This window comes from Python bivittatus, unplaced genomic scaffold (assembly GCF_059951505.1).
Source record: "Python bivittatus isolate LINGU-HERP-01145 unplaced genomic scaffold, Pbiv_v1 ctg000570_np1212, whole genome shotgun sequence".
NCBI lineage: Eukaryota > Metazoa > Chordata > Lepidosauria > Squamata > Pythonidae > Python > Python bivittatus.
Genome location: NW_028277097.1, coordinates 1,523,798 through 1,536,746, shown reverse-complemented (window position 1 = coordinate 1,536,746; position 12,949 = coordinate 1,523,798). Strand labels below are relative to the sequence as shown.

The 12,949-nt window shown below is 37.1% G+C and overlaps 1 protein-coding gene across 4 annotated transcripts in view; it reads left to right on the top strand.

Moving 5' to 3' along the window:
- The window catches only part of RAB3C (RAB3C, member RAS oncogene family), a 97,012-nt gene that overhangs the window by 35,596 nt on the left and 48,467 nt on the right, over positions 1-12,949 (top strand). For all 4 annotated transcript variants that reach the window (XM_088152792.1, XM_007428365.4, XM_088152793.1 and 1 more), the window contains one exon: positions 6,003-6,121. In XM_088152792.1, coding sequence (XP_088008918.1) covers positions 6,003-6,121 — 119 coding nt within the window. The remainder of the gene's footprint in view (positions 1-6,002; positions 6,122-12,949) is intronic.

Here is a 12,949-nt window from a genome sequence, read left to right as displayed (position 1 = left end):
ATTAGAGAATTTATTTTCTGCATTTCCAGCTCACAAAATGACTACTTCACACAGCTTCCTAATTGTTTGGTTTATGCTAAGGGTGTTGTGTGAAATCAGCCATTATGGTCTGTATCATGTTTGTCCTGTATTATAAACCATGGTACTTTTCTATTGATATATTTTAATTAAAGAAATCTAAAAAAATCAGATGAGAGGAAACCTGGCCAATACCAAGGGATTGTTATCTTTAGTACCCGTGGGCCCCATGTTAATGGCCTAGGTTTCAGTTTTACTTTTAATCATATTAGCTATTTGACAATTACTGTAAAATCAAATAGTTCCATAGAAGCATTTATGAACTAAAATAACTTCATGAGGTACTTGAAAGTGTTAGTTGGCAGGCTTATAAGTTATGCAGAAAAAAGGAAAAAAGTATTTTGAGCAGCAGAACAAAAAGGTATGCAAGTGCAATTGCATTCAAATTAAATGACATTCAGATGAAGAACAGAAGATCATATAATTCAAGTCACACACAAAAAACCCCACAATGACCCTTCACAACATAGTGATGGCTTGGTTATTTTAGATCTGCTTTGTTAATTAACACCTATCATGGTATAAAGTCAAAATATTGGCTTCATTTAAATCTGGAATTATATAACTGCATTTTAGTAAGATATTATTATTATTATTATTATTATTATTATTATTATTATTATTTAAATCTATATGCTGCCCAGTGTAATTTGGCTGTTTCCCACTTTTTGACATTTCTCATTAATTTAGAAAAGTTATAAATTTTAAAAATAATTTTGGGGTACAGTACTTGCAAAATACATAAAAACACAACTAGCATCGATTAAAAATAATAAAAATGAAACAAAGTAATAGTAGATATAAAGCACAAAAGTTAAAAATAGTTACATTAAAGATATGGGGAAAAAGTATGTTCTGAGATGCCAATCTAAACTATAGTAAGGGAGAGGCTTCGTTCTACTCTAATGGCAATTTATTCCATAAGATGGGCCCCTCATGGAGAAAAGTGAATCTGTCATTAATATCAAATGTATCCGTGGCAGGACTTATGAAAATGCCACATTGATAACATAAGAATGCAGGATGCACTGTGCTATCTTAGTTGATCCTGCAAACCCCAAATTTTAGGCACTACTGTGAGCACCTATGAGTGACTGTGGGAAGGAGGCAAGGGGTAGGTAAAGCTGTCCAGCATCCAGAAGGATTGAAAAGCTATTCTTTAGTTGGCCATGCAACTACATCTAGAACAAGAGTGACTCTGAATCCTGAAATCCAGCCTCCAGAATCAATAACAGTTCCATCTTGTCAGAATTCAGCTTCATTTTACCATATATAGTCTTTTACACACTGGAGACATATGGAGGTTCTGATGATATCTATCTAAATCTTTAGAAAATGAGATGTAAAGCTTTCACCTGCATTTTGATGACAATTAGTTCCAAAGCTGCAAATGATCACTCCCAACAGTTTCATTAAATTACATGGGATACAAGATGGAATATTGCAAGATCACCTAAAGAAAGTTCTCAAGGGGTTGAGCAGAAGTCTCCCAGTATAATATTCTGGATTGCACCCAGAGAGATAGGAACAGAATCATCATCAAGCAGAGCTTCTAAACACCAGCTCCCTCCCACAAGAGTTCCAGCGAGATGCTACAGTCAAGAAAAACTTAAGTCATAAAGAAATGACAGAAGTTACAACAAAGTCATCTTTCCACTGTCTCCTTCTCACTGCAGATTATCTAATGGGTCAACATATGCATACCTAACCCATTTCCTCTAAGAGCTACAGTGCTACTACCTTCACCACCAGCTTGGCTAAATATTAGACACTAGCTGATAGTTGTTAAAAATTGATGGATCCAGTATTATTTTCTTAAGCCATGGGGGTGAGGCTTCAATGTATCCTTTACAGAGAAATATAAGGATGGAATTATTTGATGTCTTTATTGGTCAAGCCATGGAAGGATCTAACACATAATTAGTGCCATAAATAGAATCAAGAATCTTATCTGCAACCTCAGGGGACAAGTAATGGAACTGATTCAAAAAAATGTTATTAGCATGATAAACACCCTAGACATAGTATTTCCCAAAGTGACATCAAGCCAGTATGAATCTGAGCAATTTTATTTCTGAAGAATTGTACAAGTTGGTCAGAACATAGTTAAGCTCAGGTGGTATCAAAGCATTGCTGAAAGAATTGGAGGCTAGGGCATCTGTAAAACAGTCCTGAAAAGTTTCCTTGGATGGTTTGCTATGAACACAGTCATGGTAGAAATACACTATTATTTTCTCCTCTCTGATTCCTACAGTGTAGACCTTATTAGTAAGCCCTCCACTGTGTCCAGCCTGATTCTGTAGTACTATTGCATTATGTTTACAATTATATCTCCAGTGTGTGCTGCTCCACGATCAAGCAAGCTGCCTGTCCTCATGTTTCGTCATCCACAACCACACTGAACACCCTGGAACTTACAGGCACCAACACAGAAATTAGAAGTGGAGTTTATGGGTTTAAATTATAAGAGATTAAATTCCAATTGAACACTACGAGAGATTTCTTAATGCTTAAATGATCAGTGTTAAAACGGGACTATATTATATGTGGATGATGGGCACTGTTTTTCATTGGAGTTTTTTTTTTTAGCCAAAGCTGGTCTTTTATCTGATAGGATTGCTGTAGCTTTTGATTTCCTGGATCAAACAGTTTTGGGGATTGGATAACCAGTACTCCCAAGCTATACGACTGGATCTAAATAACATGTTCAAACATAATGTGGCTTGTTCAACCTTGATTTAACATGATATATGAACCCAGCCATTGTGGTTTACTGTTTAGCATTATGAGAGACTGGGGCATGTGCCATAAGCCGTATATCATGACTAAGTACATTACGTTAACTCAACTAATGATTTTAGGCAAAACTATGAAATATTTTGGAATTGGCAAACTCTGTAAATCAAGGGAGTAATTGCTGATTCACAATCCTACTGCGGCTGAGAATCTGGATGCTTTTTGAACAGTTTTGTCCAGAGAGGAATTTGCTTATAAGCAAGCATTCATGAGATTGAATTGTCAGGCTGCAGTCCTATGCATATTTATAAGCAAATAAGCACATTTTAATACAGTGAGTCCTACAGACCTACATTTGAGTAAACAAGCATATGATTCAGGGTAAAGATTAGATTCTTCCAGCCCTATTTCTGCATGAATCATCACTACATATCCAACAGCCACCATAATCAAAGGAGATTTTACTGTGCACATTCTGTACAGCGTATATCTATAGCTACACTCACAATACCTGACTGATTGTCTAGTACCAGAGCAAAGAAAAGGCTCCTTCAAAAATCTTTATGTATTTTCACTGTTCATCCAGGAAAAAGATGGATTGCCATGGTAACATCATAATGGAAAATAGGGCAAGTTTTTATCAATATTTGTCAGGCTTATGCTGCTAGATTTTTGCTTAGAAAATTACTCTGAAAGCAGAAATAGACCTGCATTTAACTTAGACCAGAAATAGACCTTGCATTTCAGAGTTAAGATAATCTGATCAGTGGGTAAATTAGCACCAATGAATAAGCAAGATTTAATTGATAACAGAACTGGTTTTCCAGAGAAACTCGTGTCAAAATTTAATGAAAAAAAAATCAAGATTAATTTTTAGCAAGAAATGTAAATGAAATATGGAAATTAATTATTCTGAATGGCCTGTTAGCATAATAGCCAGGCATACAGCATGCAACAAAAGGACTACAAAATTCACTGTGCAGGGAGATAGATGGGGGAATGTTACACAGTAAATGAAGTCATATTTAATTATATTAATGTTCACACTGGATCTTATATGGTTCTAATACATTATGGTATATCAGATGCCATTAAGTCATTCTGCCATAAATGAAATTTAAGTACCTGGTTAATTTTTTCAGAATTAACCTATACGTGCACCATCTACTATGAAGTTTCTCCATGTATATCCAATTGTAATAAAAGTGATCTATTCATGTCAGTAGACTCCGCAGTACAAGGCTATACTGAACATTTCCTTCTTATGCTTACACTTATTTAATGTGGCAACAATTCATAAATATGAATACAATAATTAGGACAGAGGAGAGATGTGATCTGTAAAATCTATTTACAATATGCATCAGGGAAGAATTAATGTAAAGCCTATTTGAAGGATTTATATAAGCAATGCTGCATTTTGGGCAAGTCTTTGTTTTATAGCGAGACACAACTGCATTTAGACAAAATTTCATCAAGGCGAAAAAAGGGCACTTGTTTATCTTGCACCAGCCCTCCCTAATTTGGCATCATCCAGATGTTTCGATTACAACTCCCCTCATCCTCCAGTCAACATAGCCACTGGTGCAAAGCACATCCTCCCATGCAGTATTTTATAACAAACTTTAACTGGCCTCTTTATGTTGCAAAGAACTCTTGGAAAGAGTGAACTGTAGCTAAGATACCTTCCACACCACTTCTGAGTTTAGACCTAGGAATCAAGCCAATCAGTGATTTGTCTCATCATGGGAGAACCTCCAGAACTATCCAATGATCCCTATCACAGACCAGTGTGACAACATAAAAACAAGATCCAGCCATGGGCACTCACCACCCTCCTTGGGGGTTTATAGAATCATTGCAGTCATCACAGCATCATCCTTCTGAACATAATTGAAAAGAAATGTGACTGGTAACAAAGTAACAGGATGCTCAAGAGCTGGGAGTTCCCCCCAGAGGGAAAAATGCTCCACACCCAAACTCCATGGTGCACTAGATGTTCAGCTGAAAAAACAGAACTGAATTAAACATAAACAGGCTCAGCTGTCAAACAGGGACAAAGTCGCAGGATCATAGAAGCATCAAATGATCCTGGAGTAGAACAAATGCCACATGTGGAGATGTTGTAAGAAGGGTGTGCTTAATCTTGTTCTTCCCAGATGTTTTTCCACTGACGCTTCACCATCACCATTCTGATCAGTTTTCATCAGGATTCCAGCCCTACCAGAAGAATAAAAGCAACTTTTATCAGGGAGAAAACTATTCTCAAGGGAAGGATATGGGATACTCTCTCTTCTGACATTTCTGTAATGCAGACTGCCTTCCAGGGGACTTTGCAGTGGAGCCATGTCTTAGCCATGGCTCTAATATAACTTGTAGTTTGCCCCACAGTGAAGTCAAGATCTAATATCTGACAGGATAGGGATGGTTGAAGGTCACACAACATAGAACGGCACCTATCCTTCTGGCCATTACCATCTTGCCTGGGAATGTGGTAGTGATGGTTTGGAGCCTGCCTAAACTGCTATATTGTTAGTAAGTTGGATTACATTTGGCATGGTTTTAATAGTTTTTGTTTTTAAGGTGTTTTAATGTTTTTTGTTGTATGATTTTGGTTATTTTTTGTGGGTTTGTGTGTATGTATGTATTTTAACTTTGTGAGCCACCCAGTCACTTATGTGAGATGAGTGGCTATATAAATTGAACAAATAACTACACTTCACACGTTAGTTCCCTATTTCAGAATCCCTCTTTTTTCTTTTAGTGTTTCTGAATTAAATTCATCCTTCAGATGAGCTTATCATTTCAAGTTGAGGCTCACCATTTATCTATCAATGACAGAATGTAGTGCCTATCATATGCAGTTCTACAGCTATGTTATTTGGAACCCATGTTGCAACTCAGTAACTGAATGGGATGGAGTAGGAAGAGAAATATGTGTTTCACAATCACAATTGAAGCAATGCAACCTAACAATCATTTCAAGATCCATAATCTGAAGTAACTTAGTTCCAGCTTCTGCACAGATACTCATCAACAGTATCAAATAGTAGAACAGTTCTTGGTCCCCTGAAATGTTCTATTTATTGAAAAGAAAGTTTTGAAATGCCAAAGGTAAGGGGCTGATGTAAGTGCTGATTTTCATTGCTTGTTATTAACCATTAACTACTGATATTTCACTGTTTTAGGACACAGCAGGTCAAGAGAGATACAGGACAATTACCACAGCCTACTATCGGGGTGCTATGGGCTTCATTTTAATGTATGACATCACCAACGAAGAATCTTTCAATGCTGTACAAGACTGGTAAGTAAAATATGAGTAGGGATAAATTGGAAATAAAGGATTGTTGACCTGACCACATTTCTGCTGTTGTTGCAATTGGTAAAATATCTGAAAGGCTTTTTCTGTAAGAACAACAGTAACTTAGTTTTGCTAAAGGTGCCTTTCTTATTAGCGTGAATTTGATTTTAAGAATGATTTACCCTGGATAAAGCTTTGTCTCATGCCAGTAGCAAGCTTTTTAAAGTTTTCACTCCTTACTAGTGACCAACTCAAATGTCTTCATAAGAACGTAAGTAGTGCTCTGCTGGATAGGAGCCCTGGCCCATCTAGTCCAGCAGTCTGTTCTCACAGGGGCCAAACAACAGCACAAGGAAGCCCACTAGTTTCCCAGCAGATGGCCTTCAGAGGTAGTCCCACTGCTCTCAAGGCTAATAGCCATTGACCCCCATGATTACCATGAATTGGTCCAACCCTTTCTTGTAGCCAGCACCACATCTTGTGGTAGCAAATTCCAAAGTTTATGCATCGTGTGTATGTATCTATGTATATATATATATATACATATATATATATATTAAGGTAGTCACAAAAATAGAGTTTCACTACTGTCATTTTAAAAGCTTTTTACATATATTAATATAACTTTTAGGAAGCCTTGTTATATGTATTTTCACCTGTCTTACATTGTGAAAATCAGGGTATTTCTGATATAATTTAGGCCTCTACTTTTTTGAGTTTTTACTGTTTAGTTGTTTTAAAAGATTTTCCCTATTTCCTATGAATTTTTCTGTCTTGTTTCCTTCTTTCTAAGTAGTCAGTATAAGGTTATTCCCTTCCCTGTGGCTGTAATTAGATTCTTTTTCCATGTATAAAGCCTTTTCTACAACAGTAATAGTTATATTGTGGTTTACAATATGTATAACATTACAAAGAAATAAGGTTTTTCAAGAAACAATGCTTTTAACATTTAATAAAATTTAAAAAGCACAGTAAAAGTAAAACCTTGCACACAGCTAAAACAAACAGCTTCTGCTAGTAACAAGTGATAGAGTTGGTACAGTGGGGGGAGGACATTACAGCTTTCACTCTCTTTCCCATTCCAGCACAATACAAGATCACTAATAGTAACCAAGCTTACATCTTTTCATTTTGGCTGTATTCTACTAGCAAATAGCTGCTAACTGCTGGTGCTGGTCCAGCCAAAAACAATATGTTTGTCAAACATTGCAATAGTTAAATAACTGCTGATTATTTAATCTATATGTGAGAGAGTTCTAGTGCAGTTATGATACAAACTACAGACCAAGAGGTTGAATGCTTCTCTTTAATATTTACAGAGTGTTTAGTATACAAAACATATTTATGGTGTTAAACCTAAGATATACAACTAATCTACTTACCTGGGCCTAATTTTATTTAAATGAATGGTATAGTGATAAGTGAAAAGTGACAATACTTAAGAAACGTACAGGTTTCCCTTTTTCCTTGTGTTTTTAGCTGCTCATTTCTTACAGCAATAAAGGCAGTATTACCACAGTTCTTTTCTAGCCTTCACCTTTAAGGGCTGGGAATCCTGTTCCTTTTACTCAGGGCTTAATGTGCTTTTACTCTACACTTAGCCCTCTATGATCCTGTATGTGTCTTCCAGCCCTTATACTTCAGTGAGTGCTACCGAAGTTTGCAGTACTCCCTTTTGCTGAGTTGCTTCTCTGGTTTTCAGCCCTTATCAGTTTGTAGAAGGAAAAAAAAAACAATTACTTGTGGAGTCCTAGGTGCTTCTAGGACTCTACAGTTCAACCCTGAACTACATATATTCTCTTCTATTGGAACAATTTCTTGTGGCTGGCTAGCTGCAGCTGGTCTGCATTTTGGAAGGCTTGTGAAGCTGTAAGGCTCTACTATTCCTTTCTCAGCTGTAGTAGCTTCAGAGTCTCTTTACTCACTCTACCAACTGTTTTGGTTTTCCCTCCAGGCACAACTGGCTGCTTTAGCTTTTCAACAGTCTCCTTTCTTTCTTCCACCAACACCCTGTGTCTTTGGCATTCCTCTTTTATCTCCCTGTAGTGGAGGCGTGGTCCTTTGCTCTCTTAAAGTCCCGGGGAACAATCCATAAGGAAGGAAAATTCAGCAACTTTGAGTCTTCCTTTCCACACTGTATAACGAAGTGCATTTGTTAGTTTGTTAAGGAACAACAAAGAGAAGATCAGAGTTAATCCAAAAGTGGGAGGTTGTCCAAAAATAGGACAACAAGCACAAGTGAGTAGTTAATTGGGAAGGTGGTCTCAGAGCTGCTGTGGTGATGAGAAGAGAGATGGTCGCCAACCATTAAATGCAAATGGCAGATTGCTCTGGATCTGGAGAAAAGGGAGAATTGTTGTTCAAATGAAAAAAGTAACTATTGCAATATATATGAGAATATATTTGTTTGTTCTGTGTTGATTTCTTGTGTAAAACATTTTAATCCCACTTTTCAACCCCCACCCCACAATCCTTCCCAGAACCAAACCAAAATTCCTGCAATTAAGTTTGCATTTTGAAAAGTACAAGATGAATAGGAGAGTGAGAAATTTTAAAAATGCTGGTGATGGCACAGGCGAATGTGAATATTCTTATTCTGGACTGAACTGTACACATTATTGCACATTATCCATATTCTGCCACAGGCTGTCTTACTCATTGTAACAGCAAACTTCAACAGGCCTAGGTTACTGGAAGTGAAAATGCTGAGGAAAATCATTCAAAGCTGGGTTATTATATGATTTTTCACCTGCAAGCAGAAAACCTACAACAGATAACTTCCAAGGCCAGAGATCCCACTTTCAGCTTCACACTGTAGGATTTTGTCTAGGTCATGTGCCTGTAAATCCAGCTTTGAATCTGCCAATAGTAACTTTGTGGGGGTTGGCTGCCATTTAGAAGAGAAGTTGCAAAAGCAAGGTCTAAAATAGGAACTTTCTAACCCAGCTCCTTCTTGTCACTCTACTTCCAAAACCATTCTCTATGTTTCAAAGGAGTCTGCATATGACAATAACTTGTCCTTTGATTTAATAGAGACCTTTTCTCTCATATGTTTAAAAACATCAGTATCTCAGAAGGCATCTTTACTATGCTGGGAAAAGATAGTGCTCTCAGCTCTGCAACCTATCATTCACAGAACATTCTGTCCATTAATACTTTAAGATTTTCATTTTTGCTTCCCATTGATTATTTATAGAACTGGATCCAATGCTTCACCAGTACAGAGCAACAGGGTACCCTATCCTAGGGCATACCATGATTGTGGAGAATCTGGAGAAAACTATCATGGTGTTTGGGAGACATCTTAGTTCTTTCTTCTGAGATATTTTATGCACAGAGCATGGAATCATCGTTTTTAGAGCAAGCCACCTAATCCAATCTAATCCAACCTACAGATCAGTGCAGAAAATCTAGAGGTTGGAGCATCTCCTTGTAGAAGCCTGTCCAATTTCTGCCTGAAGACCTTCTGAAAGCAGGTGTCAACAGTTAGCAGTATGTTAATGATTCAAAAGATGCTTGTCCTGAAGCTTTTTTTTTTTCCAGAATCACCAGCACACTTGTTTCCTCCCTCCCGTTCTCATCTTTTAGAAAATGTAGGATTTTCTTTTTAAAAAAAGACATGTAGTAATAAAGTGTGCAGCATTGTCATTTTGTAGGCAAGAAAGTGCTTCAGAGTACACAGGGGTGCTCATTACCAGTTGTATCTTTTCCCAGAATCATGTAGTTGCCCTCCATAGCTGTAGCCCAATTCCAGGAAAAGATGAATTTGGTTAAGGCAGAGGATGTGTTTTGCTAGAATAATATAGCAAATATAATATACTTTCTAAGATGCCCTAGAGGGAAAGAATCCCTATGAAGCTAGTTTAACAGCACAATCCTATGTCAAACTGATAAAATGTAAATTCCATTGATTTGCCATGATGTTTCTTCACAGGAAAGTGTATATAAGATTCAAACACTTCAGGTGCTTTGCATCATTCCAAAATCAGTTCATTGTTCTCCTGCCATCGAAGTTGAGCTTTTTTATTTCTAGCTCAACAGAAATATTTTTTTCTTAAAAGGGCACACTTTTCATTTGGATAAGGCTTTGCTGCCTTCATAGGCAGTTTGTTTTCCCATGAGAAGTATTTTTTCATCACCTTCAGCTTTAATGATTTGGAGAAAAAATCCCACCCATTCCAGTTTCCTCCACTTGTGTTATTTTCTTATAAACAGGAAAGCTTTGAGAACTATGGTAGCACTCTCTGTATTTCCTTTGATCCAGGCTGTGTAGCAAGGCCTGCATTAGATTCTCTCCACTGAAATTAATGCATTAATGCATAAGTACTACAGCTTGCAGAGATACTGGGTGGCAGAAATACTTTCATCCAACCTGATTCCTAACAGTGTGAACATAAGGCAAACCTTATGTACTAACATTTTTTAAAACTAAGAGTTCGTTAAGCATGTTTGCTTCTTTAGCCTTCCCCAGTCTAACATGGTGGGAATTCTAGAAGTTGTAGTTCTAGTAATCTGGAGGGTTTTGGGTGGGGGAATGCTAATTTAGGAAGATTTAAACTCTCTTTGTTCCTTGTTGCATCCAGTTCTTCCACACTTAGCTGGAGTCCTTTAAATCTTAGAGGGCTTTATGTATAACTGAATAAATAATTGTTCCAAAAATCTAAAGCCATGTAAGGAATTCACATAGATATTGCTCCCAAGTACAATACTGAATACAGCTTCAGTCTTTTGACCCAAACATTTTAGCATAGTTGCTATATTTTTTCACATATGCAAGGATGAAAAGGTATGAGAGGTACAATGAATACTGCTGTAAATTACATGCAGTTTCCTTTTTCCTTTTCTCCTGCCTTTGAGTTCTTTTCTTTCACTCACTACCTCTCCCTCTTTTTCTGTACATTGCCTAAGTTGTTTATCCTGAAAGGAAATAACATCATAAACGTGTACGAACTATAAAGTGAAACAGAAAGAAAGCAAAATAGCATCTTGGTTTCAAAGTCAAGCAATATGTGCCTTTAAAATCAACATATGGTTTATGGCTTTCTACCCTCAGACCATGATTCGACTATAAAAAAGGGTATTCTAGGGATCTGTGATCCAGGCTAAGATTGTATCTTCTGAAGTTCTGAGTTCTGTATCCTAAATTGTAGTTAAGCTCCATTCTTACTGTTCTATTACATTCTACTTAGTTTCTTATTCTCTGTACTATCTAACAAGTCATTATTGAAATTAAAACACCATTTGTGACATATTCTGTCTTGATTTGTAACCTGTTAGCTTGGAGCAGTGTGGTTTTTCATCCCTTCCTCCTTTGGTAGATGTGCAAGTGTTTGTGAGAAAACTGCTGAAAAAATATTTCTTTCTAGCATTGTCTTACTGTAAGTAGATTTTAAGCTTCAGACTTCCATGCTGCTGAGTTCTATATACAGCGTCTGCGAGCACCATACAGTATAATTGGAACTGCTGGATTTGATTTATTTCCACTAATTACCTTAACCAAATTCAAACATGAAATAAATGAATGCCAAGAGCCATTTCATGCTGCTCTCATGTACATTATTGAATTAGTTCTGGCGTAAATTACATGGCAGGTCTTAACTCTTCCTTTACATGATGCTCTATGCTATGTACATTTGCTGGGTTCTGTGTGGTCTTGAGAAAATTTGATACTGTTGCTGTTAACTTATTAACCTGGTGACTTAGCATATTTGACCTGCCTTCTCAGGATGCTGCATATGAGGTCGTCAGGAGCAGGCAGAGAAAATGCTTGAAAAATCTCCCTGTATGGGTTCCCCAGCTTGTGAGAAAGTAATTCCTATACTCACATAGGATTCTGCTTTTTGAATACCTGTACAGGCATCCCTCATTTTATTGCACTTTGCAGATATTGCATTTATCAAACAGCACTGCATGCTACAGAGAAACCTTTTGTGAAAGGAAGAGTCAATCAGTGTGGCAAACTTCACTGTTGTCTTATTTTAAGACATTTTTAAATTAAGGTATGTACATTGTTTTTATAGACATGATGCTATTGCGCACTTAATAGACTACAGTAGAGTGTAAACATAACTTTTCTATGCACTGGGAAACCAAAAAAATGGCCTGATTCGCTTTATTGCGATATTTGCTTTATTGCGGTGGTCTGGAACCGAACCTGCAATAGCTCCAAGGTATGCCTGTACAGACATTTTCCAAAGAAAAATTTGAAATACTGCAGTGCTTCTAAGGGTGAATCGTGAAAAAGTGAATTCTGTAGAGGCATGCAACCAGCTTCACAGCTGGCTGGAAACCGAATCAGGCTTTATGTTGCTGCCACTGGTAAAATAATTTTTGAATGAAACAACTCAGTGTCTGCTGGATTGCTTTCAGAATGCTGAGAGTGGGAGCAGTAGGCAAAAGGAGCTTAGCAAGGCAAAACATTCAATGGTATTTAGCATGCAATATAAGCATGATACATTTAGAGGAACTGGAGACTGTTGGCAAGATTGGTTCTGTTTTAACCCTGGAAGCTCTCTTTTAATTGCTTTGATCTCTATCTTTCTTGTTATTTTTCCCAGACCCACAATTTATAAACAAAAACAAAAAATAACCCTTGAGTGTCATGATATGGTAGCTGTTTTCTTCCCATGGGTAAAAATTCAGTGGTAGATGCTTCGCCCAACCATATTATCATATCATGGACTGATTGTATGTTTTGATCCACAGCTAATGTGCACCTGTGACAGCATGAACAGGTTATATACGAACATTTTGTTTCTCAAGCTGTTGCACATGGCAACATGCAAGCTTGATTTCTATGCTCAGTTCAGTAAATGAAAGGCTCTATATCGG